At 44.3% G+C, this 25,985-nt stretch overlaps 1 protein-coding gene across 1 annotated transcript in view; it reads left to right on the plus strand.

Moving 5' to 3' along the window:
• The first annotated feature begins 897 nt into the window (after positions 1-897).
• Positions 898-25,985, plus strand: part of LOC119437749 (organic cation transporter protein) — a 119,622-nt gene continuing 94,534 nt past the window's right edge. The window contains exons 1-5 of the mRNA XM_037704727.2: positions 898-1,010; positions 7,228-7,456; positions 8,889-9,037; positions 16,818-16,921; positions 25,243-25,397. Coding sequence (XP_037560655.1) covers positions 7,246-7,456; positions 8,889-9,037; positions 16,818-16,921; positions 25,243-25,397 — 619 coding nt within the window. The 5' untranslated portion in view covers positions 898-1,010; positions 7,228-7,245. The remainder of the gene's footprint in view (positions 1,011-7,227; positions 7,457-8,888; positions 9,038-16,817; positions 16,922-25,242; positions 25,398-25,985) is intronic.

The raw sequence follows: 25,985 nt of genomic DNA on the forward strand, positions 1-25,985 counted from the left end.
CTACCTTCACATAATAGCTCCATATTCGCAACAGCATCCCTTTTGGTTACCTTACGTGCCTTTTAATCTACAACACAGTTCTTGTTATGTATAATGCATGGGTTAACCTATATACCCTGTCTTGGCGTCGTCCTTTTGAGCGTGTCTTACTGCAGACGGTATATAATGCGTTCTTCGCTGGCTGTTATATTCACGTCCGCTCCACCCACACTTTGATAGTTTCGTGGTGGTTGAAATAACGAGTGTTCTAGGCGCCTTAAATAATTTCACTTTAGCAACAAGTTCACGTAACTGTAGCTCGTTATATTCAAAACGTTTACATCAATGCGAGCACTTCTCTTATGTGGAACATATTTTGTGTGCTTTCGCTGCCAAAGCCCACATGACAACCTTGTTTTATTGAATGTATTTAAGGAGAGATCGCAGGGAGAGGCATTCGTCCTGCAGTGGATATAAACATAGACTGATGATGATGATGATGATAATGATGCCTATATGTGGCGCTGGTTACTCCTCTTCTTTTACATGATAGCTGTCGTCGGAAAGTTGTCCGAAATCCCTAAACTGGACTAATAAACACATGGACGAACATTCACGTACGAAGTTTTAGTCCATGGTTGCGCCTTGTACGTATGAGGTACGAATGCGTTTCGTTTCGCCGGGCCAAGAGAAGTGCAGAGCACCGGCAAAACTGGCGCCTTGACACGCTAGCTTTTCTGTCCGAGTCTCTTGGTGGTGGTAGTAACGGGTCTCGGCAAGACTACTAGCGATACGGCGCAGCAAACTGGACCCCATGGACCACGACGGTGATGAGAAAACGTTCGCCTTGGCGATAAGATTAAGGTTAAAGCTATTTCTTTTCTCTTTGGGCTTTATGACTCCGCTCAGCAATTACATAGTGCCGGGGCAGGCACGCTCTTTATCTCTAGAAAGGTCTATCCAGCGAGGTCACTGCTTGAGCCGTCCAGGAAGCTTCATCATCGGCGCAGAAGAAGCGGGAGCCTAAGACCGTGAGTAGGCCTCTTTTTTGCTGGTCCTCTGCCCGTTTACGAGGGGAATGCAGAAGGGACGCACTTCTAAGGAATTGAACTCAGTCGCAGCCACAGTGCGTGCAAGAGAGACAGTGTAAGCATTCTTGCAGAACGCATAGAATCGCTTCGGAAAGAGTTCGTAGGCTCCGAAGACAAACCAGCGATGAGCCGCTGCTTGTGAGGTTTTCGGTACTAGAGAGTTTAGCCCAGCCGTTGTGCTGTACTGATGATACGCAAATCCGTACCTTTGCTCCAAGCATCCGTTCTGCCGGACGTAATCTACCGAGCGGCCAGTTCCATGCGGTAATACCGCGAACCTTCTAAAGCTCTCACATGACCCACGCACACCGCTGGCACACTGGCTTTCGAGATCTGTTGCTGAGCACGATACCACGGGTTCAGGCCCCGGTCTCGGTGGCTGCATTGCGTTTAGAGTTGAAAGACGCTCCTCTACCAAGCTACGGGTGCACCTTGAAAACTGTCAGGTTGCAAAATTAAATAATTCGGAGCTCACTAAGGCGTCTAAGGCATAGAAAGGGGGACGAACAATAGCGCTTGTGTTCGTCCCGTTTTCTATGTGTGCGTCCTTTTAGCGCTATTTCGGCCTTAACAGTTTTTGCATAACCACTTCACATGCACATTCCACCAATGATTGAACGAACAAATGTCACGAATTACCAAAATAAAATTGTTTTGTTTACTTTAGTAACCACCACCGTGACTGGAATGGTACTGGCATTCAGAATGCTCGATCGCTTAATACAAAAGTTCTGGGCCGCATATAAGGAAAGTAGCATAGGAGCCCCATCTTCAACATTACCGTTCGTTTTTCGTTGTTGTTTTAAATGTTGTCCCCACGTGTATATGGTTAAAGTAGAGTTGGATACGGCAAGGATGAGAAAAGAAATTGTTCTTGGAGTGTAGATGAACCTCTGACGTCGAAAACATCGTAGTAGATAAAGGCTGTGATGTATTTTTATCGGAGGAGATGACCGACCACCTCAACCCAGTTCTAACGAATGAAGGAGAAATGACAGGGTGTGTGACACCGAAGAAGCAGCCTACAAAAAAAAACACATCATTAGTGAAATCAAACACGCAACAATAAAAAAAAACTTTGTATGATGCAGTCGCCGAATGCAGTGACTAACTGTAACTGAGCTTGAAGGATAAGGAGAACCTAAAGACTGAATATTTAGTAGCAATCGTAGGAATACTACATACATGAAGCTGAAGAAAGCGCATGGGAAATTAAATCGTTGTTCAACTATGGAGTTTCAGGGTTATTGTTTTGCGTCAAACTTCATATTGTTAGGGAGCGACCGGACGAAGCAAGGGTTCTCGGGAGGTAGAGGATGACGTCTTGTCAGCGCGAGCTGTCCACCATCAAGTTTGGTGGTGAACTTTTAAATATACCGTTAAATAACCTTCAAGACATTTTTTTTTTAATTTGCGACTTTGCCACAATATTCGTAACAAAAATAAAAGCGTTTTGCCTTTTACTTAATTAAAACGGTGAAGTTGGTAGCACCATTTGGCCCTCATCCATAGCTACATTTAAATAAACGAGATAGCAAATTGCCCCTATGCTTTCCTTGGTTTTATATGTCTTTCGGCTTCTTACGTGGTTGCGACTGTAGGTGAGACGTTGCCAATTTCATTATTGTTTACTCAGACCAGGATAGAAAATAATGCGCATATATAATAGAAGGGGCGGAATAAATTGAGCAGGGATCACTGTGGCAGCAGGAGAAAAACGCACGGTAGACGCTTGTCCCCAGCAGCGATGGCCCCTGTGTGTTTTTTTTTTAATGTGTACATGCAATGCAGCCTATCATCGGCTGGCTCAGCCACTCAGTGCGACTTGCTGAATATTTATTGTGCTGCTGCACCATCAAGTTCCCTTCACCCACATTGTGACACCGTTCTTAACAGATAATTTAGATCAATGACTGCACAACAAGACCATTTATAGGTTTATTCGTGGGCATATGCGTTTGTTCAACTACACATGGTAGGGAACCCTACCATGCTTGCACCAAAAAACGACTAACGAGCGCGTAATTACCCAAAATGGCCTTCGATCATTGCTGAGGTCCGTCAAACCTGTGTAGCATTCAAATACACTGACATTTGATTAGACAATCTTTAAAAATTATTCTGGGGATTTACGTGCCCAAACCACGATATGATTATGGGGCACACCGTAGAAGGCTTCTCTGGACCTCAGTAAAGTTATTTCACTCACTCACTCACACCGTAGAAGGGGACTCCGGATTAATTTTTACCCCCTGAGGTTCTGCAACGGGGTGCAAAGTGTTTCGCCCGCTATAGTACCAAGACAAAGGCGCATTTGCAAGCAAAATTCTCCAGCGAAAAACTCCCAGAGTTCACTCTGGGAAGTTTTTGGGTAGGGAAAACGCTCGAAAGAAGCTCTCGCCATGGTGGCCACGTTCTTAGCGGTGCCGTCAACGCTCCCGTGAAATGGCCGTTATCACTGTATCATGTCAAGCGCTCCATTTTGTTTAAAAAAATGACTGCGCAGGCTAATGAAAGCAACATTTTCGGATGATAGTTTCTGCGCATTGCCACGTTGCTGTGATCTTGCACTCCAAACAGGTTTGCCCAACATTCGCTCGTATAACCTTCCCAAGGATCACGACCATCTAAACTCTCTTGCCCTGACAGCTTCTCGCGTTACCCAGACGCACTACGTCGGTAAGGGTACCATATAGAGGCAACTACGACCGGCTATCTCGAGGCACAATGAAGGGCCACGTAAGCTTCGTGCTCGCCAAAGGGGTGTAGGAAGAGTTCAGACGGGAGAATTGACCATGCAGCTTGCTGAATATGTATTAACAGCTATTTATTTATTATACAGTTGTTTGTTGTGATAATACGCCAAAGAGAATGCAGCGCTCACCATTTGAGAGAAGGTAAAATCTTTATGCCGCTAGTATGAGGGTTCTACCTTCTTCTTGCAGGAAGCACGCTTGTGTAGTAGATGCGACGGATGCTCACACAATAATAAATTTAGGCAACTCTGGCTAGCATTTTGATGCTTTCAATTTCCATATTTATTTGTACGTAAAGGCCGGCCCTGTTCTTTGCACTTATTCCTACGTAGTGCTTTGTGAAGAGTAAAGGACAAGCAATATGGCAAAAAAATAAATAAAAGTTAATTCAGATATTATGATGATGCTGCGCGTATGACGAAAGGACAAGGGGGAAAATAAGGAAAGTCGGTATGAATGATATTTGATGTCAGTGTCTCGCGTTTGTAGTGTAGCTCGCACTTATGGAAAACCATTGTTACAGGAAAACTCACTGTATAATGATTCTTTATGCGTGCTCAATTCGATGCGATGACCATTCAATCTGCATTTCACTCAACTTCGAAAATTTTCGGTTGAAATACCGAAGTATATTCTACAGCGTTCCACTAAGGCGCTGTGCTTCCTTTATGAAGCCGATTCAAATTTACTCATCACGACTAATTGAGACTTGATACGGCGAAAATCACGTAGCGCAATGGAGCGCACGAAGGTGTTTCAGAAAGCAGTGCAGCTGAAATCTTCTTTACCAGAAGCCCGAAGGGTAGGTAACATTGCATATAGCATAGAAACACAAGCAAAGATGAAGTGACAACAATATGGGACAGGTCATCATCGTTGCAATTCCCAGACAACGATTCTTACTAGTTTGCCTCAAAAATGGTGGGCAAACTTCAATGCACAAATATCAAAATATTTGTCTACATGGAGCCCGCACACTTTTCACACCGCAAGCCCGTAAATTCACAGCAGCGTTAGTAGTATTTTTGTTTGTCTGGCTTTCTTTTTTAAGCTTTCTTATTATACGATTCCGCAATCACGAATAGGGCCAAACGTTGCTCTATGTGTAACGACGGAAACCGGTAGGTGAGCCAAGTTTCGTGTACCGATGTCACTGCCATGGTCAAGTCTTTATTTATTTATTTATTTATTTATTTATTTATTTATTTATTATTTATTTATTTATTATTTATTTATTTATTTATTTATTTATTTATTTATTTATTTATTTATTTATTTATTTATTTATTATAACATGTTCGCCTCTAGATGTGCCGCGAATTACAGATGTCCCGACAGCGTTTCTCCTAACGGTTAAACGGCATGAGTACAAGCCCCGTAAAAGCAAAACCATGTTCATCATGTTTCACTGGCACCCGTCTTTGTCACTACAACATATTTATTGAATGATTCTGTTAGTTAGTTATCGGACATGTTGAAATTTAAATTGCGTGGTCTAACATGCCAAACTCACACTGGGGCTATGAGAGATGCGGTAGTGGAAGTATGCGGAATATTTTTGACCACTGGGCTTCCTTAACGTGCACCCATACACGGCACACGAACCTTAGCAATCCTGCCCATGCAGTAGCAACGCGGCAGGGAATCAAATCCGCCACCTCGTGCTCAGCACCAAAACATAATAGCCATACTTATCTACCGTGGTGCGTATGATGAGGCTTTCTTTCATACGTGGTGAAAACTTATATTTAATACTATACTATATAGGAAGTCAAAAGCGAACCTTTGCTAAGAGTACCACAATCTACAAGCTTATATTTCTCTCCTGAAAGGTGCACCTGCATATTTTGAAAGCTTGGCTAAAGTTGTACCTTGTAGAGACAGACAGACAGACAAAGAACTTTATTCACTAGGTCCTGAGAAGCCCTGCGCTTGGGCAGAGCTGCGGGCCGCTTTCACTTGGGGACGGGTAAGCCGAGCCTAACCGCCGCATCGTGGGCTCTCTGGACAGCCCAAGTTTGTCGTGAAAGTTCTGAGCTCTGGATGACAGAGCTCCATTCTTCTTCCGTGATGCGATTGGGTCCCTGTAACGAGGGGCATCGCCCGAGCATGTGTTCTAAATTGCTAACAGCCGCACAGTCGGGGCAAGTAGAGCTAAAAGCCTCTGGAGTGATCGAATGACAAAGGGCCAGGTTGGGATAGGACTTAGTCTGAAGCATGCATGAAGTGGACGACAGAGGTCTAGCCAGTTTGCTATGAGGGGGAGGATAAATCCTCCTACCCAGGTGATAGTGCTTAGTGATTTCGTTGAAAGTAGCGAGAGTGTCCCGAAACTCGAGAACCCCGGCCTCTGAGCTCGCCCTTCCTCCCACGCGGTGGGTTTGTGCGCGCGCTTGGGAGTGGGCGATGTCATTGAGATTGGGCAAGGAGTCAAGTTGGGGGCCGAGGTGAGCCGGAAACTACGTGATTGTGTGCGTAGAGATGATCTTGTTCTTGAGAATCTTGTGAGCCTCCTCAGAGAAACATTAGAGACATTAGAAATAATTCAGCTAAACCCAAGCCCCTGTCTTCCTTCTATTTTGCAGAAAGTAAAGTACGTCGTTTTTCTTCCTTGTCAATCTTGAACAATGTAATTTCATATGCAATTAGCTAAGCCTACAGGTAATGTAGTTAAATTGTTGTACTTGTACGTTTGGAGAGCAATTCATTAGCTTAAAATTATATTCCCTTTACATTCAGGTGTTGAAATAAAGCTTAAACTTTATATGGCTCCAATCGCATTTCGCTAATAAAACTTGTTGTTGGGCAAGTTGGTGCATGCTTCATACATACTTCATACATTTCGCTACTTTCGCAGGAACTCTGTCCTGACCGAAGATTGCAGGCCACTTTTCAGCCTAAAAACAGTGTTTTTATGCCTAACAAATGTCGAGAACTTCCTCAAAGGTGTAACATTAGCGAGCACAATTTCTTTTACGGCGCCCTACAACTAAAAACATGCACGCACGTGAACACACGCACAGAAGCACGCACGAACATCCACCTATGCATACACGCACACACAGACGTATAGCGTGATCACGTCGGCGCGCGCATGCTAACAAACACACGTTGAGGTTTTAAAGAGCCTAAAAGTAGTCTTCAAAAGTGCTAAAGTCATTATTTAATATAAGGCAAACTAGAGCACGAGCACACAGGGTCCCACAAAACTGACACTGAACCCCCAACTTTCGCTCGGTGGTCGCGCTGAACAGTCGACGCCGTTCGTGGCTTCGACATGACACTCTTCAACAGCCGTCACACTTGGTCCGCAAAGGCTGTCATTTCAGGAGTGAATAAACAGATTCGCTTCAGTAAAAAAATTTATTGCTGTTAAATTCCACTATATCTTCCACTTATAGCCCATCACCGCTATAGCCATGAGCACAATCGACGACATCCTGATGCGCCTGGGGCCCTGGCACTATCCGGTGCTGGTGTTCTGCTTCTTCCGGGGTTTCCCGGCAGCCTATTACGCCATGTCGCTCACTTTCACGGCTCCGTCGCTACCGCACTGGTGCGCCAGACCACCGCAGCTGGCGAACTGGTCCACGGAACGGTGGCTCATGGAGGCCGTACCCCCCACTGAAGGTACGGCGACGACCGCGGTGCTCGGCTTGCCCTCTCGCTGCTTCTGCCGTGGGAGGCGCTGGTGGCGTTGCCCGCTGTCTCAGTTGACAATGTGGTCCTCAGGCTACTGTGCTTTTGCCGCGTCTGTCCTTCGTTCGCGTCCGGCTTTCGGTGTTTGTGAGGGGGCAATTTTATATGATAAAGCTACCGCAGACGAACGACGGGCGTAGTGGGTGGAAGCGTTCTAGATAGTGCGTATAGCATGTTCCGATAGTGGCGAGTTCTTCTGGTACAGTTATAGAGTTCGTGAGTTCGTGAGTTACGAGGAACCTCGGAAGCGCTGGCGTGGTGAACACAACGTTTGGTGACGTACCACTGTGGGAGTAATCGAAGGATGCATGCGAAAACATAGTTACAAAGAAACGTCAGATAAACTCTCGCAGGCACAAAAGCGTTAAGATTTTGAAGTTAAACTGTGCAAGCAGTGTGTAGACCCATCGTATACATTGTTGGTACCAGTGAATATTGTAAAGTGAAATCTTAACGTCCGCATTGGAAAAGTGGCAAGAAACCTTCAATTGCATAGGGAACACAGGAGGGGTTCGCCTTCTCTTGGCGCTGCTCTACTACTCAATATGTGAACTTTTGCTGCACTTTATTTACCCCCTCCCCTGCCACGCACAGAGTCCCGATGAATTGCTGCGTGCGGACGCCTGTTTTGAAAGTTGTTTCAACCTCTACACGATGTGGAAGTTCATCCTTAAGCGACCGGCATGATGTGAGAAATGCGGGGCTCAGATAAATGCGGGTACTGCCGTCAACACCCATTCAATTTCCTGTCGATGCACTTAAAAAGCGGAGTGCAGGTTATGAAGTACGGTCGAATATGGTATGGTTCTCTCCACGCTGCCCTTCCAGTCATCTGAAGCCTCGTGAGAGTCAGCTTCTTAGTGAGCACAACTATAACAGCTTATAGTGCAACAATGCCTACCAATTCGATGATGTTTATCCGGGAAAGCAACGGATAGACATTCACACGGATTCTCTCTATATCTTTATTAAGCTATGCTGTTGTACTATACAGCATGAGAAGCAAGTTAACACGAATGAGCGTGTGCAATTTAAGAGCAACGAGCATGGCACATTGTTGTTTGCGGCTCTTTATTTAACCTTGCTGCGCCACGCTCTTAAGTGTGCATGGCTTAGTTAAGCCATTAAATATTTCCGTCTCGAATCCCAATCAGTGCGTTTTAATGAAAGAAAGCATCTTACGGAATGCAGACAATTTCTAAATAAAGAATGCTCGCGCGTTATTGTTAGCAGTTCCGATTCTTGCACACATGCTCTCCATATCAAGCCCATTTCAAATATGCAGTTCTGAGCGCGCATCTTGAATATAGCCCTCAGCGTTCGATGTCTTTAGCGTCTCTGTTTTCCTGTTTTCCAATGACAGTGAATGGAAAGACGATGCCCAGTCGCTGCGACATGTACTCGGTCGAAGTCCTGGTCAACGGCACAGTCTCGATTCTCAACGACTCAACAGTGCGCTGCTCCAGCTGGGAGTACGATTTAGGGGGCAATATCAATACGATGACCAATGACGTAAGTCACACATTTTGCTTTTCTCGGTTAATTTGCAACAAGCGAAGCTAACGGAGGGCGAAGGGCGCTCGTGTGAGTGTCTTGTGACAGCTCTCACGGATACCCTCCGCTATAGCGGAGGGTGTGCGAATTCAGGGACTACGTGGTGCTACCTATAACTAGGCTCTTCGTCACCTTCACGATTTGACAAGTATTATTTTAGCAATATACTATCAACCAATAATTAAAGGAGTGATCTACTAACACAATGTAATAAATTAAGATGTCAAGAATGATGTAACGAGGCAATGAATTAGCGATTCAAATAAATAATTAAAGAACCTGCCTCTAAAACAAAACGAAAACTTTTGCCGACGGCACGCTCAAGCTGAATGGAAATGGGAGTACAAGTTAATGCGCATCGCTGGGAAGGTTTTGCCTTGAAAAAACTGGCGCTTTGTTGAGGCGTTCTCGTTGTTTCTTTCGTGCTCGCTTAGAAATGACTCGTGTTGGACATAAGGCTCGTGTCCATAAGGTTGATGCTCAGACAAACTGCCTAATAAATAATTAAATTAATTAAAATATGGGGTTTTCATGCGCCAAAACCACAATCTGATTATGAGCCACACGATAGCCCGGATTAATTTTGACCACAAGGGTTTTTTCAACTTGCACTTTAATCTAAGCAAACGGGTGTTTTCTTCATTTCGCCCATCAAAATGTGGCTGCCGTAGCCGTGATTCGATCACACGACCTTTTGCTTAGCAGCCCAACAACATAACCACTAAGCAACCCCGACGGGCATTAATTCCAAGAAACTTAATTTTGTAAGCGCTTCTTTGGTTGAATTCCGGGCGTATTGCCGACCAGGAGAAGACGCTTGCGGAAACTGTATAGCGAAGCAGGTACTGTGCGACGTTTGAGTTCTCCTGAAGGAGAAAGACAATATGCACGTTAGCTATACGTTCGACGCCATGTCCACGCCCAGTAGAGAATGTTGTATTTTAGTCGACATGTTTTTAGAACGAAATCATGCGCAGAGAGTCTCCAACTTAACATAAAATCCCCTATGTAAATCACGTGCAATAAGTTTATCCTGTGTTAAAATTTTAATCCTGGCTTCACCAACACGAGCTCGCCATGATGTGTCTGCGAACGTGGCCGCGATTACAGTAGCCATGTACACAATCAAAGCTACACTGCATTAGGATTGCTATGAAGCCGGCACCGACGTATATGCCGTGTACTGACGTAGCACTGCCACACATACACGCTGACACGTCATATGCAGCGAAGTCTGCCAAACACGCGCCCATTTTCTTTTTTTTTCAAGCCTTTGCTTTAAATATTTTCATCACATTGCAGCTGAGTTATTTCAGAGTAGGGTGCCTCGACACGCTCGCTCGCCTCTATTTCAGAGTGGTAGGCGGCGCCACCTACGGGCACCAAAACCTCCTAAACTCGGCTAACAATAATTGAACTGAAGGACTTCACTACCCCTGTTTGCACATTTCTTCACGACCAGTATTCCCATGTGACACAAGATGTCCACTACTTCAAATCAAATCAAATCAAATATTTATTGATTTTTTTCAAAGTACGATTACAACAAGAAAGATAGGCAGAAGAGGCTCCCAAGGTCACAAGACCATACCGGGACCCTCTGTACATGATTATTGGATACAAATTACGAAATTAGCAAAGAAGTATAGATAGAATTAACCAAACCAAAAGAAGAAGCGTGTACATAAGTTACAAAAATACCACATTTTTAAAAGACATTAATAACCAAAGTTTATAATACACACAAATCTGTTTTGTGATGGCATAAATATTTGATATAGAAATACAAATACAATATATTTACTAACACTGAAAATATGCAGGGAAAGTTAAAATAAAGAGTAACAGTGCATCGTTATCATGTAAAATAATTACAAAGCTGAATTACAAAGAAAAAAAGAAAGAAAAAACAAAAGACCAGAGTTCATAGAATAAAGAATAGATAAGATAATTATTTATTTCAAAGATCAGAGTGTTCTTTTAATGGCGCAAGAAATCACTATGTTTTAATGGGGTAGGGAAGAAAATTCCACACTTTAAGAGCGTAGAATGATGCTGTCATTTCACGTAATTAGTAAGAGCTTTAGGCAGCAAGAAATTATTTTTCTGAGCAGAACGAGTAGGGTTAATATTCTTCAAGGAATCCAAGGAAATAAAATTGTGTGTGAGATCTTTATTATTCAACCTGAAAAGCATAGTAATTAAGTTGAGTGTGAATAAATCAGTAGTTGTCAGCAATTTATCTCCATGCGTATGATGTTAATATTATCTTGATTAAAGTTACAAATAATGCGCAGAGCTGGGTTTCGTATGTGCTGAAAAGATAAGTGATACTGATACGGGTTGTCATAAACAGCAATACCGTAATTAATATGACTGTGAACAAATGCGTAATGAAGTGAACGAAGAGTAGGAGTAGACAAAATCTAGCTTTTATGAGTGCTTTTATACCAAAAGAAGTTCTTTTCTTAACTTGTGAAATAAGTTTGTGAAATTTTTGATGTTGATCCAGGTAGACACCAAGAAATGAAACACACTCACTAGTCGAAATAAAGCGCAAGTCAAAGGAAACCTTAGGTGAAAATGGTAGTCTTTTTTGAGGGGAGCGAAAAACCATGAATTTAGTTTTGTTTGGATTTAAGATCAAGTGATTACTGCGACACCAAGTAGCAATGTTAGCTAATGCACTGTTTAATTTATAAGTTAACGATGCTTAAGATTCATCTGAGTCTGAGATAGCTATGTCATCAGCATATAACATGCATTGTGAGGGTGAAGCGTGTTGCGGAAAGTCATTTGTGTAGAGAATGAATAGCAATGGTCAAAAGATGGAGCCCTGCGACACCTTATTTCGGTGGGGGCGAAATGCGGAAAACACCCGTGTACTTAGATTTACGTGCACGTTAAAGAACCCCAGGTGGTCTAAATTATTCCGGAGTCCCCCACTATGGCGTGCCTCATAATTAGAAGGTGGTTTTGGCACGTAAAAGCCCATAATTTAATTTTTAATTTTAATTTTTGCTGCCCCCCCGGATTAATTGTTGCGGTGACTGAAAACTTAATAAATAAACTATTAAAACAAACTGATAAATAAACTGTTAGTCTTCTGTTGTACAAGTAGTTTCTTGAAAGGACTAGCGCTGGACCTGTTATTCCATAGGCTTCTCTTTTTTTTTTGTAAGATATCGTGATTCACTATGTCAATCGCTTTGGAGAAATCTAAAAATACAGAACCAACCATTCTTACTTATGGCCAAACGCCCAGTCTAATATGCATGGGAACACCGGAAATGTACTAAAAGATGCTCAAATCTCATTTTACTCGACTAACATGAGGCTATCTCACCTGCCCTTGCGCCGGTGTCGCATATACGTGTACATAAAAAAAAAACATGCTGGTGCACGCTTATCTCCCGCGACCTGCGAGATAACGCACTCTCTTTGCGCGTTCGTCCTTTACTGGGGGCCACATGGTAATTCTTGACGCGGAGCAATGGCCTTCCTCCCGAATAAGGGTTCCTCGCTCACCCAGAGCGCGCGCTTATATCCTTTGGGTTGGTGCCCCTGTTAGCGGAAGCTGTTGAGCCCTTTAGTGGCGGCGGCGACGAGAATAGAGAAGCCTGTGTTGCGGGGCCAACAACAAAATACGAAGGTTTACTCGCCGTGCTTATCTCGCGCTCACAGGCAATAAGACTCTTTTTTCAACAACGTCGATTCGCGTGTGCATTCCGCTGTTATCATTCCGCACTGCACCGTAGGAAAGGCGATCGCATAACATGCAGATTTGCTTTCCAGCAGAGGGCACCACATTGGGCACGGAGGAACCTGGCCGTGTCTATAGCGGTCTTTTATATTCATTTTATTTTATTTCTTTTTTCGGACAGCTTGCTCAGCGGCGCATATGAGTAGTTCAGTAAGAGTGTGGAGGTCTTCCTCGTGTAGAAATTGTAGTAGTGGCTTTCATGCCAGCGCATATGATTAGCTTATTTATTTATTTATTTATTTATTTATTTATTTATTTATTTATTTATTTATTTATTTATTTATTTATTTATTTATTTATTCACGAGATACTTTGATTGGGGACATTCCATATAGCGTGGGAAACAAACGGATGAATGCAGGTGCACGTTTGCTAATGGTAGGACCAACGTTCAACGAGCATAACCTTTTCTGCGGTATATGTCTTCACTTTGTCGTAGGAGGAACCCCAGGACAACAGTTTTTCAGCCCAATTTCTCGCTGCTGCAACAGGCAAAAAAAAGCATAGACAGCAAGATTCTTGTTGCTATGCGATTTGATTATTGTTCGTTAGGACAGCGGTTCAAATAGTTCAAGTTCGCAAACCGGTGCGTGGTGTCATATAAAAATGCGAAAAAGTGATTTTTTATAGCCAGTGCGATGCATGCCTATAGGTAAAGTGCTCGTGCACGTCATCCCGGTAACGAGTATATGTATATTCTGTCCTTATGCCTGATCAGCGTACCTTGTATGTAGAACATGTTCGCGTATGGACAGACGGACGCCGTATATCTTCTATAAGTTTGAAATAGGCTGAACACAGCACATGTCGTGCATCTTTAGGAACTGTACACGATCTGTATATACCGCACGTTGGACTGATCACTAACATTCACTATAGTTTTGCATCGTCACCTCATTTCTCTCTCTTCCTTCCTCCTTCTCTTCTCTAACCCTTTATCCCAGTTGGGGAGTGGCAGGCCAGATAAAAGCTTCTCAGGCCGACCTCTCCGCCTTTCATATCTACTAAACTTTTCTCTCTCGCTGTCTCTCTCTTGCTGGTATAGCGATCGTGACTTACTGTGTTGTATCAAGTTTCTGATTTCTAATCACCTGGTTCTTGTTTCATGACAATTATGTGCCAAACTATGCTGTCTAATAGACAGCATAGTTTGTCTATTGCTAGGTGAACGGGGACGTGGGGAGAGTCAAGCTGCTGTGCATGCAACTTTTTCCCCGCCTTCTTCGTCACTGTTTGTACATTATCGGTACATATCAGTGAGAAATAAATAAATACGAAATACCAGAAAGGCGCAAATTGTTCATACACCTAAGCGTTGAGCCTACCTGAGTTCTATACAGAGGGTTAGATCTTCATTTCCTAGCCACTGAGCCACTGCATCGGCTCCCGGGACCAGAATGAAATACGAAATAATTATATGACGCCAAAATACATTCTCTGTAGAGTGTCTGCGTTCACCTTTGGCGCAACTCGTGTATATACGACATGAACACCGATGTGGCACGCGCGTTCAGCTGCTGCTTACGCATCCCTGCCAGGCAGTGAGCTCGAGCAAATTTAGTGCACTCGCGTATCCCTCCGTCCGTCCGTCCACCTCCAGCGTAATCGCACGCGCGCGCCCTTCGTGTCGTGGCAATAGTATTTTCGCACTGATGCAATGACGTCAAAATGTCAGTTGATTCTGAGAGCAAAATGTGCCGTATTCCACATTCGCGCTATTAAGTATTCGTGTCTTGCCACGTTAGGCAGTGCAGTATGCACTCGAGAGTGAATATGCTCACTTTCACGACATCTCGCAGCGTTTGCTGGAATAGCCATCAAGCCACCCAAACACTACTTAAGAGAACTCTGAAAGGTCGTTCAGCTCTCTGGTGCGTTCTAAATATTAGTATTAGTTCGCAGGTTTTGTTTCGTCATTGTAGTTGAAATTCCGCCACTACTGGCAAATTTATTCCTAAGAGAAAATTGGAGAACGTCCACAGGCTTATGGACGAAGTAAGAAGACAAAAAAAGGACCACGAGCCTCTACTTAGAGCTCCCCCTCCACTGCGCTTAACGAACTGGCAGCGATTCCAATTAGGCGGCGCGCCCGATCTCAGAGGCCATGCTGAGAGCTAGTGTAGTGGAGAAATGCTTTACAAGGGGCTCATTTTCGTATAAAAATTAAATTATGGGGTTTTACGTGCCAAAACCAGTTCTGATTATGAGGCACGCCGTAGTGAGGGGCTCCGGAAATTTGGACCATCTGGGGTTCTTTAACGTGCACCTAAATCTAAGTACACGGGTGTTTTCGCATTTCGCCCCCATCGAAATGCGGCCGCCGTGGCCGGGATTCGATCCCGCGACCTCATGCTCAGCAGCCCAACACCATAGCCACTGAGCAACCACAGGCGGGTCATTTTCGTATGTATGTATGTATGTATGTATGTATGTATGTACGTACGTATGTATGTATGTATTATCACGTGTCTATTGTTTTGCTCTTTGTCGGTGACCGTTTTGCACCAGATTGCACGGTGACGTGACAGTATGTATGGCATGCATGTATAGCAGGGGAAGGCAGAAGGCCAATGGGCCAGTTATTTAAAATAGATTATGTACTCAGGTCACAACTTCGCCTTACAACTTCTCCGCAAGAACATGCTACGTTCCCTACGCTCACAGCAGGTTTATAAAATATATGTATAGTCTAAATAAAACAAGAAAAACACCCAGCATGTTTGCACGTTCTGAAAAAAAAAGGCGCGTATTGCACGACTTCCAAAGCCTAAATGCTCCAGAAAATGAGGATGGGCACATAATGTATACAGCGAGAAGGTTCCAGGTTTATCTTTTGAAATATCTACAGCACATTGGCTCTTGTCATTTACCTTCAGCACCCACCGTGGTACCTCAGTTGATATGGCGCAGTGCTGGTGAGCTAGAGGTCACAGGTTCAATTTCGGTGAAGCGAAATGCAAGAACAAACACGTACCGTGCATTGGACGCACACTAGAGAACCCCGGGTGTTCAAAATTAATCCCCGCTATACGAAGTACCTCATAATAACATTATAGATTTGGCACGCCAGAGTTTAATTTTCAGGGCAACTTCAGCATGAAACATGCGCAGTAGGTAAGCGAAAGTGAATCACATGAGTGAGTTTGTTATGCCGATATCAGACAATATGCTGCCTCTCAGAAGCTTGCACTGCTCGCTTGATAACCTCGATTGATCATGCTCTCATACTTCATTTTTTGCGATAGAGATTATAAGGAGACTTCAAGCGCATTTCTGTCGTCCTCGTCACCGTCGCCATCGTCGTAGTGTTCCGTATAAGGTCCAAGGGCGATAACACCGTCGCCGCGCACCGTATGCTCCCTATGGGACGGAGGCAGGGTTTGGGGGAGGCGGTGTTGTTCTACGACAGCAACTGCGCATTTCGCGACCGCGCGCATGTAGAACCGACTATTGCGTCTCAATCTCACGCGCACCGGCACGAGGTACCACAAGGGAGGGGGGCGGCATTCTAGTGCAGCATCAAGTGCGTATACGTACTTTGCGCGGCCGCGCGCGGTTGCGTGCGCCTTTTCTTGAAAGCGGTCTGCAGGCGGCTCATATCTTTGTGCATGCGGTGTTCTCGTCACTCAGTTTGCGCTGAAGCGATAGACAGCACGAAGGTCACTTAGCTCGCTGCTGCGGCGGCGCCGCCGTCGCGCTTTCTCACGCCAGCGTTCTGACAGCAATTTTCCGCAGTCATCGTATGTGATGTGTTCATGTTTGCTATGTTTGCCTGTGCGAGCTGACACGATGCTTCTTAATTTAGTTAGTAAGCGAATGTTTACAAGTTTATACGGCCGATAAAACTAATATCCTTACTCTGTATAGCTGTCTACTAATTTGCTATTGTAATCGGTGCTTCGCGAAGCACCGACTAACTTCGCCTTTATTTTTTACCTAATTCATCACAACTTTATTGCTCTTCTACCCTCGCAGTTCAACCTGGTGTGCGACCGCGTGTGGCTTAGAGCAGCGTCGCAGAGCTTCTACATGGCGGGCATCATGATCGGAAACTTCATTTTCTCCCACATGTCGGACTGGTAAGGTTTGTCTCGTTTATCTTCACGGTTCAAATTTCTCATACCACACAATAAAGGGGCCCATTTAGTCATATTGCTTCTGAAGTGACTATGGGTTCAATATCATCATCAGCCTATATTTATGTCCACTGCAGGACGAAGACTTCTGCCGGCGATCTCCAATTACCTCTGTCTTGCCCCAGCCGATTCCAACCTGCGCCTGCATATTTGCTAACTTCAACACCCGACCTAGTTTTCCGCCGTCCTCGACTGCGCTTCCCTTCTCTTGGTACCCATTGTGTAACTCTAATGTTCCACTGGTTATGCATCCTACGCATTACATGGCCTGCCCAGCTCTATTTTTCCCCTTAATGTCAACAAGAATATCGGCTGTCCCCGTTTGCTCTCTGATCCACACCGCTCTCTTCCTGTCTCTTAACGTTAGGCCTAGCATCTTTCGTTCCATTGCTCTTTGTGTGGTCCTTAACGTGTTCTCGAGCTTCTTTGTTAACCTCCAAGTTTCTGCCCCATATGTTAGCACCGGTAGAATGCAATGAGTGTACACTTCTTTTCAACGACAGTGGTAAGCTCCCAGTCAGGATTTGGCAATGCCTGCCATATGCACTCCAACCCAATTTTATTCTTCTGTGAATTTCTTTCTCATGATCAGGGTCCCCTGTGAGTAATTGACTTAGAGAAACGTACTCCTTTACAGACTCTAGAGGCTGACTGGCGATCCTGAATTCTTGTTCCCTTGCCAAGCTATTGAACATTATCTTTGTCTTCCGCACAATAATCTTCAACCCCACTCTTACACTTTCTCGGTTAAGGTCCTAAATCATTTGCTGTAATTCGTCCCCATTGTTGCTGAATAGGACAATGTCATCTGCAAACCCAAGGTTGATGAGATATTTGCCGTTAATTCTCACTCCTAAGCCTTCCCAGTCTAAGAGCTTGAATACTTCTTCTAGGCATGCAGTAAATAGCATTGGAGAGATTGTGTCTCCTTGTTTGACCCCTTTCTTGATAGGTAACTTTCTACTTTTCTTGTGGAGAACCCAGGTTGCTGTGCAATCCTTGTAGGTATTTGCCAAGATATTCACGTATGCCTCCTGTACTCCTTGATTACGCAATTCCTCTATGACTGCTGGTATCTTTACGGAATCAAATGCTTTTTCATAATCTATATAGAGAGGTTGATTGTACTCCGCAGATTTCTCTATTACCCGATTGATGACATGGATATGATCCATCGTAGAATATCACTTTCTGAAGCCAGCCTATTCTCTTGGTTGGCTGAAGTCAAGTGTTGCCCTGATTGTACTTGAAATTACCTTGGTGAATCTTTTATACAATACTGAAAGCAAGCTAATGGGTCTATAATTCTTCAATTCTTTAACGTCTGCCTTCTTATGGATTAGTATAATGTTGGCGTTCTTCCAGCTTTCTGGTACACTTGAAGTCGTGAGGCGTTGCGTATAAAGGGCCGCAAGCTTTTCAAGCATGATATATCCTCCATCTTTGATTAAATCGACTGTTATTGCATCTCCCCCGGCAGCTTTTCCCCTGGTCATGTCTTTCAAAGCCCTTCTAACTTCATCGCTAGTTATATAAGGAGCCTCTGTATCCTGTTCATCACTACTTCGAATAAAAGTAGCTTGGCTGCTCTGGGGTCTGTACAGGTCTGTATAAAATTCTTCCGCTGCTTTTACTATGTCATCGAATGCTGATGGTATTACCCTGCTTCTCTTTCAGTGCATACATTTTGCCTTGTCCTATGCCAAGTTTTCTACCCACTGATTCCATGCTTCGTCCATATTTTACTGCTTCCTCAATCTTTTCCACGTTATAATTGCGAATATTCCTTACTTTCTTCTTGTTGATCAGTTTTGTCAGTTCAGCGAATTCTATCTTATCTCTCGAGTTCGCCACTTCCATGTTTTGACGTTTCTTTATCAGGTCCTTTGTTACTTGGGAGAGCTTACCTATTGTTTGCCTTGGTGCATTATCTCCCACCTCAGGTGCTGCTTTCGAGATCAGCCTAGTTACGGTTCCATTCATTACCTTTATGTTGTCTTCATCTTCCTGTTCTAAAGCTGCATATTTGTTTGCGAGCACCAGCCTGAATTGGTCTGCTTTTAGCCTTACTGCGTTTACGTTGGCTTGTTTCTTCCCGACCAATTCTACTCTTTCTCTCTTCAAGTTGAAAGAAATCCTAGACCTCACTAACCTATGGTCACTGCACTTTACTCTACTTAACACTTCTACATCCTGTACTATGCTGGAATCGGCAGATGGTATGAAATATATTTTATCCCTTGTTTCTCCATTCAATATAGGGCTCCACAAAGCGCCAATTGGAATCAGCTGGTAACAAGAGTGCGAAGGTCGGCAGCTTCATTTTACGCCACTCTTCAAAGTCAGAGTCGCTCTAACGCAAGCCAATGATGTTTCCTGCGAAATTTACTAGAGGGAACTTTGGCGCCGTGTCTACAGGAGCTATAGAAGTATATATGGCGGTTCAACCAATATCGAAATGATCGGCAATATGCATAGATTGATCTAAACTTTGTAGTTACCGCATCAAATGGCTTTGTGAGATTGTAAATTTATAAGTTTGAACAGAATATCGCGTTATTAATTCTACTATTCGCAATAAATACGCACACCAAGCGCGCAGGGTCCAACTTCGTTGATGTATTCAGGAAACGACCGCTTGGAAATTCAAAAATATCAAGTGGCCTGTGTAGCGTGTTTTGTCCTGAGCGTACGGCGACAACGCAGAGCCTTAAGGCGCTTTATACCAAGAAAAGAGCGCCAACGTGACGTTTACTGAGGCTCCACCTGTCCCTAAGGGAAGTGCTTGGCAAGGCGGAGAGAGCGTCTGTTTTGAGGATAACGAAGGCGAAAAATAAACCGCTAGCTCCCCTTCGAGTTCAGAGTTGTTTATGGGCGCATTAAAGTTGGAAAAGAATCTAATTCTTCGAGTTTTGTAGATATGCGATGTTCCTTCTATATTCGAGCTGAGTCACAAAATTCACGCTGAGGAGTCTCGTATCAAAACATTATATTTTCTGGATACGGAGAAGTCCATTCCCGAAACTGCACGCGTGCGAAAAGGAAATATGGACTTGTTTCCAGAACGTTCCTCTGCGATACACGTCCACGGCATGTTGCTCGAAATCCCCGTGAAAATATACAAAGTAGAAATTATGCGAAATGTGTGGTACCCTAGCGCAGATATACTTTCTTCCTTTACGCTTGCGGGCCCTTGCTTGAATTTGAAGGCACACTTCAATGCGTTAAGAAAAGAAATCGGTTTTTTTCTTAGATAGACATGACGGAGTATTCGAGAGAGTACGCTCACTGCTCACAGGGATCCCGTCTAGAGGACCAGAGTACTCTTTCTTTTTCTCTATATGATCAATGTGTGTGCGGGGGGGGGGGGGAGATGGAGGGGGAGATGGTCGAGTGCGCAGCTGAAGTTAGCACTATCTCCGATCACGACGCCAGTGCTTGATACGTGTGCTCGCAAGGATTTAAATCTGCGATTTGCAACGCGCGCCGAACAATCTTTAACGCAGTGCAATCCTGTCCCGCTATCGCAATACACTCACTCAGGTGAGGCATATGAGTCACTGGTGGATCCAAAGGAGGAGCACAGCCGTGCACCCCTGAGAGATGCCGCAGTCACTTTTGCACTGGCAAAACTAAGCGCAAAACAGCAACTCAAAGGCACGAAGAACATAGGACATCTACAATAGAAAAAGGACACATAAAAAGGACACTTCACTGGTAGTGTCAACGAATTGCCTAAGCAGAAAGTGTAAGCAATTAGATAAGTATGAAATGAAATGCAATTTCACTTATAATAAGCAATTGCAAAGAAATGGAATTGCACTTAAGTCTTCTACTGGAGCATGATCCTGATATAGTAGGGGTTACGGAAACATGGCTTTCTCCCGAAATATTTGATGATGAGCTTGTTCCTCCCAATTATGTCATTATTCGCAAAGACCGACCTTCCCGTGGTGGTGGCGTCGCTTTACTCATCAAAAAATGCCTTTCATATGTATGCCTTCCCGTTGTGACAGACGCCGAGGCCGTTTTCTGCCGGCTTCTTTGTGATGGCACCCCCATATTTATTGGTTGCATTTATCGAAGCCCATCTTCAGGTTACGAGTGCATCACCACAATTCAAGACTTCATGCAACATCACGTACGCAGCTCTCGTGTCCTGCTAATGGGAGACTTTAACATTCCGGACATTGACTGGACTACACTTAACCACACATCGGCTGCCGCGGACGCACTGATAGACCTAATGTTGAACTTTAACCTACATCAAATCGTATCATCTCCAACGCGCACACAAAACACAACTAAAAATATACTTGACTTGATACTTATTAGCCAACACTTTCCAATAGACCAGGTTCAAACTGATGTAGTAGAGGGCATATCTGACCATAACATACCTATCTGCTTGCTGCCGCTCGGCTTTAGCTTTGCAGATCGACAGCGTAGATCAACTGTAACCGATTTTAAAAGGGCAGACGATAACAGTGTGCTAAACCATCTCGCAGATGAGTTAGAATTTTTTTCACAGCTAGCTTCCGATGTAGCCACTGATACTAATCTACTTTGGCTCAGGTTCAAATCTACTGTTATCCACTGTATTACTAACTTCATACCAACGAAACTAAGGAAACCAACAGTGAACAATCCTTGGATAACACGTGAAGTAATTCAGGCAAAGCGAAGAATAAAAAGACTGCGCAGGGTGGTGAAAAACACAAACTGCGAGCCGTCCATTCGGCACAAACTACACTGCGCGAAAGCAGAGTTCAGATAGAAAGCAAAAAATGCCAAACAATACTACTTCAGCGTCACCCTTCCTAGTTTTATTAAAAGCAATCCTAACAGGTTTTGGAGACACCTTCGCACTAATAATTCCACGGCGTCACACACGGGTCCCGAGGAAAGAGAGGAAAAAGCTAATGCATACAACAATTTCTTTCGCTCAGTATTCACCACAGATAACGGTATCATTCCTCCCATTTCATCCCTTGGTCCATCAAGCATTGATTGTCTTGAAGTCACAGATGCAGGAATACTCAACCTACTGCTAAACATCGATCCTAAAAAATCCAGTGGCCCAGACGATATTCCAAACGAGTTCCTTAGAAAATATGTGGAATGGTGCAGCAAGTATGTTGGGCTAATTTTCCGTAAATTACTTACGTTGTCTCAGCTACCAGACGACTGGAAAATTGCCAAAATAATACCCATTCACAAATCAGGAGACAAGTCTTCAGTAGCTAATTACCGTCCGATATCTCTTACTAGCACTTCGTGTAAGTTGTTCGAACACATTATCCTAAAACACATAACCGTTTTTCTTGAGAAACTAAACTTCTTGTCCCCTAATCAGCACGGATTTCGTAGCGGTTTGTCCACTATCACCCAGCTAACCGAGGTAGTTCATGACCTCGCACTTAACATCAACAACCGCGGCCAAATGGACATGATTTTACTTGATTTAACAAAGGCCTTTGATTGCGTATGTCATAGTAAACTAATCGCAAAACTAAAAAGTGTAATCGGAGAGGGATTAATTTTTTCATGGATAAAAGATTTTTTAACAAACCGCTCCCCGTTCGTGCTTTTCGAAGGTATTAAATCAGAAACTGTCCCTGTAACTTCTGGAGTTCCTCAAGGTTCCGTCCTGGGACCACTATTATTTTTAATCTTTATAAATGATATTACAGAAAACATTGACTGTAGTATCAAGCTCTTCGCAGACGACTGCATTATTTATAAGGAAATTCACAGCATTACAGACCACCTTAAACTCAACGCGTCCCTTGATAAGTTAGTAGACTGGTGCGCTAAATGGCAAATGTCCATTAATGTAAAAAAAATCCGTAACCATTGCAGTAACACGTAAACAGAACCCGTCCCAATTCACTTACACTATTAATGGTAAACCGCTAGCGAATGTTCAACAACATAAGTATTTAGGCGTTACGTTGACGTCAGACCTCAGATTGGATACACACGTTGCCAACATCACGGCAGCCGCACTACGCAAGCTATTCTATGTAAAAAGATGTTTAAGAATGGCACCCGCGTCCTCAAAGCTTCTAGCATACACTACATTCGTAAGACCAGTGTTAGAATATGCTAATACAGTTTGGTTCCCTCATTCCCTAACTAGTATAACAAAATTGGAGTCGGTACAGCGCAAAGCCATAAGATTTGTGTATAACAAGTATAAACGCACGGACTCTCCCACTAACCTTCTGACTTCTTCTGGCATTAGGACTCTATCCACAAGAGCAAAGCAGGCACGTCTCAAGTTTCTGTACCAACTGCTGCATTACAGCTATAAGATAGATGTGTCTAAGTACGTCGCGTTTTCACAGTCGCGCCCGACTCGTCATAAGCATAAATACACATTAATTGAATATTCTTTCAACAACGACTCGTTTGGGCAATCGTTTTTCCCACTTACGATACGTGAATGGAATCGGTTACATCAGGATATCACGGACGCCGAAACAGTGTCCGCTTTCAGTGCAAAGTTAGAACATACATCTAACCTCTAGTACCACCCCCATTGCCACGCACACTCTCTCATTTGAACGCTAGTTCCGTCTTCTTAGATTCCTGCACTTATACCATGTATTTCCTTTCCTAATATTTGCTGGTGATGGCCTATGAAATGTGTACCGGTTTTCTTGGTGAAAGGGATTGCTTATGCTGTTGCACATAACTTCGTTGTTATACTATCGCTTGCTTGCTCCTTTATTACATTCCCTTTTTTTTAACAGATTGCAATCCTGTGCCTGGTTGTGCTTCGCGTTTTTTTTTTCAGTATTAGTTAATGTTTCCACATTGCGCATGATCGACAAGGCGTTGATTCTCTTTGCTTGACAAACTGGTTGTAATCCTTCCTCGTGGTTGTACTTCATGTCGTGTGCGCAGCATGCATGTTTTTGAAATGTTAATTTGAATTTGTGCGTGACTTTTGCTTTAAATGCCTTGTACAAGAGCGCATGTTTACAAAATGTCATTTTTTTAACATGACTGTCTCTTTGTAATGCCCACCTGCTATGCTCTCAACTGAGAGTGGCAGTATTGAAAATAAATAAAAATAAATAAATAATGCGTGCCTTTTGCATAGTGTTTAAATGAAACAATTTGAGAAATATTTGGTTAACGTAGATACCAACAGGTTCGCTTAATCTGCCGTAATATTTTACAGCGGAGCTGCTAAAGTATAGCTTGGTGCATGCGCCGCGATGTTCGCAGCATAGCCAAGTCGGGGAAGAGTCGGGGAAGAGTGTATAACGAGAGGAAAGAGAGTGTGGCAAGGGGGACGAGGGAGGTGAGTGGGGAGGAGGATCTCCGGCACAGGTGGCAGGGCGGAGTTGAGCGGGAGTAAAACCCCTATATATAAAAAGTAGCGTCACGCTTTGAAGAATGCCGCCGCCTCCTCGCACACCCTGTCCGAGGCCGACGCCGCGTCGGTATTGGCCTAATGGCATCACGTGGACCGTCGAGCCCCCGGGCGCTGGCTGCGTTTGTTTACGATCACGCTCCATCGCCATTTTCGCCCGAGAAGCGTCTACCGACTGGCGAGGAGCACAACGATAGCGACGAACACAGTCGGCGATCGTCGAATCTGATCAGCGGTGAAAGATAAACAAGTGCACGTGTTTCAAGCGGTGTAGGCGGCGCAACGGTCGAAAAAGGAGCGCGAAAGAGAGGAGAAACGAGGAGGAGGGAAGGCGGATGAGGAGAGTGTCGCTACTTTTTATATATAGGGGTTTTAGAGCGGGAGCGGAGCACAGCGCTCCCACTTGGCGACGTGTTATGACGTTAGTAATGACGTCAGTGCCCCTTAGTAACAGGCGCGCTCTCACATCGGCGGGTCTCTGTCTCACCGTGGACTTTATCGACGTAGCGCAATGGCGAAGCCGACCGCTAGAACTCCCAAGAAGAATCCGCTCGATAGGAACGCCGGAGAGAAGCGGCTCGTGAGCGTGCTAGGAAACGTAGTGATAGCCAGGAAATAGCTAAGAGATACCCTAGCAATAGTATTAGCCAAGCAAAACGATAGCCAAACAATGCTTAACTCCATTAAACCTTGCTTAGCTTTGATCCTGCTTTGCTAAACCACGCTCTTCTTCGCCCGACATTACACAACTTTACTGAGCTCCGCTGGTCATTGCTGTTTGCGACGCTTAATTTTTTCTATTGCAATTCATAGCCGCCTTTCTATGGTTGCTTACCTTTTCTTCAAAGACTCTAAGCCGTATACCGTTGTGTCGCAGGTATGGCAGGAAGAGGGCGCTTGTGTTCATGACCCCGCTGCCCCTCCTGGCGAGCGTCGTGATCTGCCTCTCCCCGAGCTTCCTCATGCTCAACATCGGCAGATTCGTCGCATCTCTGGGCCTCGGCGGCATACTCAACACCACGTACACCATGTGTGCGTATGGAATACCTTCTTCTGTCTGCTGTTTTACATGCCAAAATCAGTTCTGGTTATGCGGCACGCAGTAGTGGAGGGCTCTGGATTAATTCTGTGCTGAGTGTGCGTCAGAGCGGGAGCCCAAGTAACATCCGATTCGCACCCGTGTAATGCGTAACCAGTTGTCTAAGATTTTGTCGCAAGTTACTCCATAAGTTATGCACGCGAGGAGTGCACAACAGGGTACACTTGTGCCTCGTGTTCTAATGGGGGGTGGTCTGTGGAAGACCTTGTTTTATTATATAGCCGGGAACTTTACTAAATCCCCCCGAGTCCGTAGCCTGGACTTCGACTTTAATGGTATACCCAAACAGCTATCTAACGCTAGATATCTCGTAGGTTTATCCTTTCCTGGATACTGTGCAAGAAAGTTGGCACGGCCGATTATTTGATTTGCACCATCACACCAGTCTGACGCTTCATTTTACGGTATCATCCTGCAGCCACTCGGGAACCATTCCTGAAATACGATTCGAAACCTTAAGGCTGCAGTGCACTGTGAATGCGCTGTAGTTTAAGTGAGGCACAATGTTTCATCATCGCAAT

This window comes from Dermacentor silvarum, chromosome 1 (genome assembly GCF_013339745.2).
Source record: "Dermacentor silvarum isolate Dsil-2018 chromosome 1, BIME_Dsil_1.4, whole genome shotgun sequence".
Classification (NCBI taxonomy): domain Eukaryota; kingdom Metazoa; phylum Arthropoda; class Arachnida; order Ixodida; family Ixodidae; genus Dermacentor; species Dermacentor silvarum.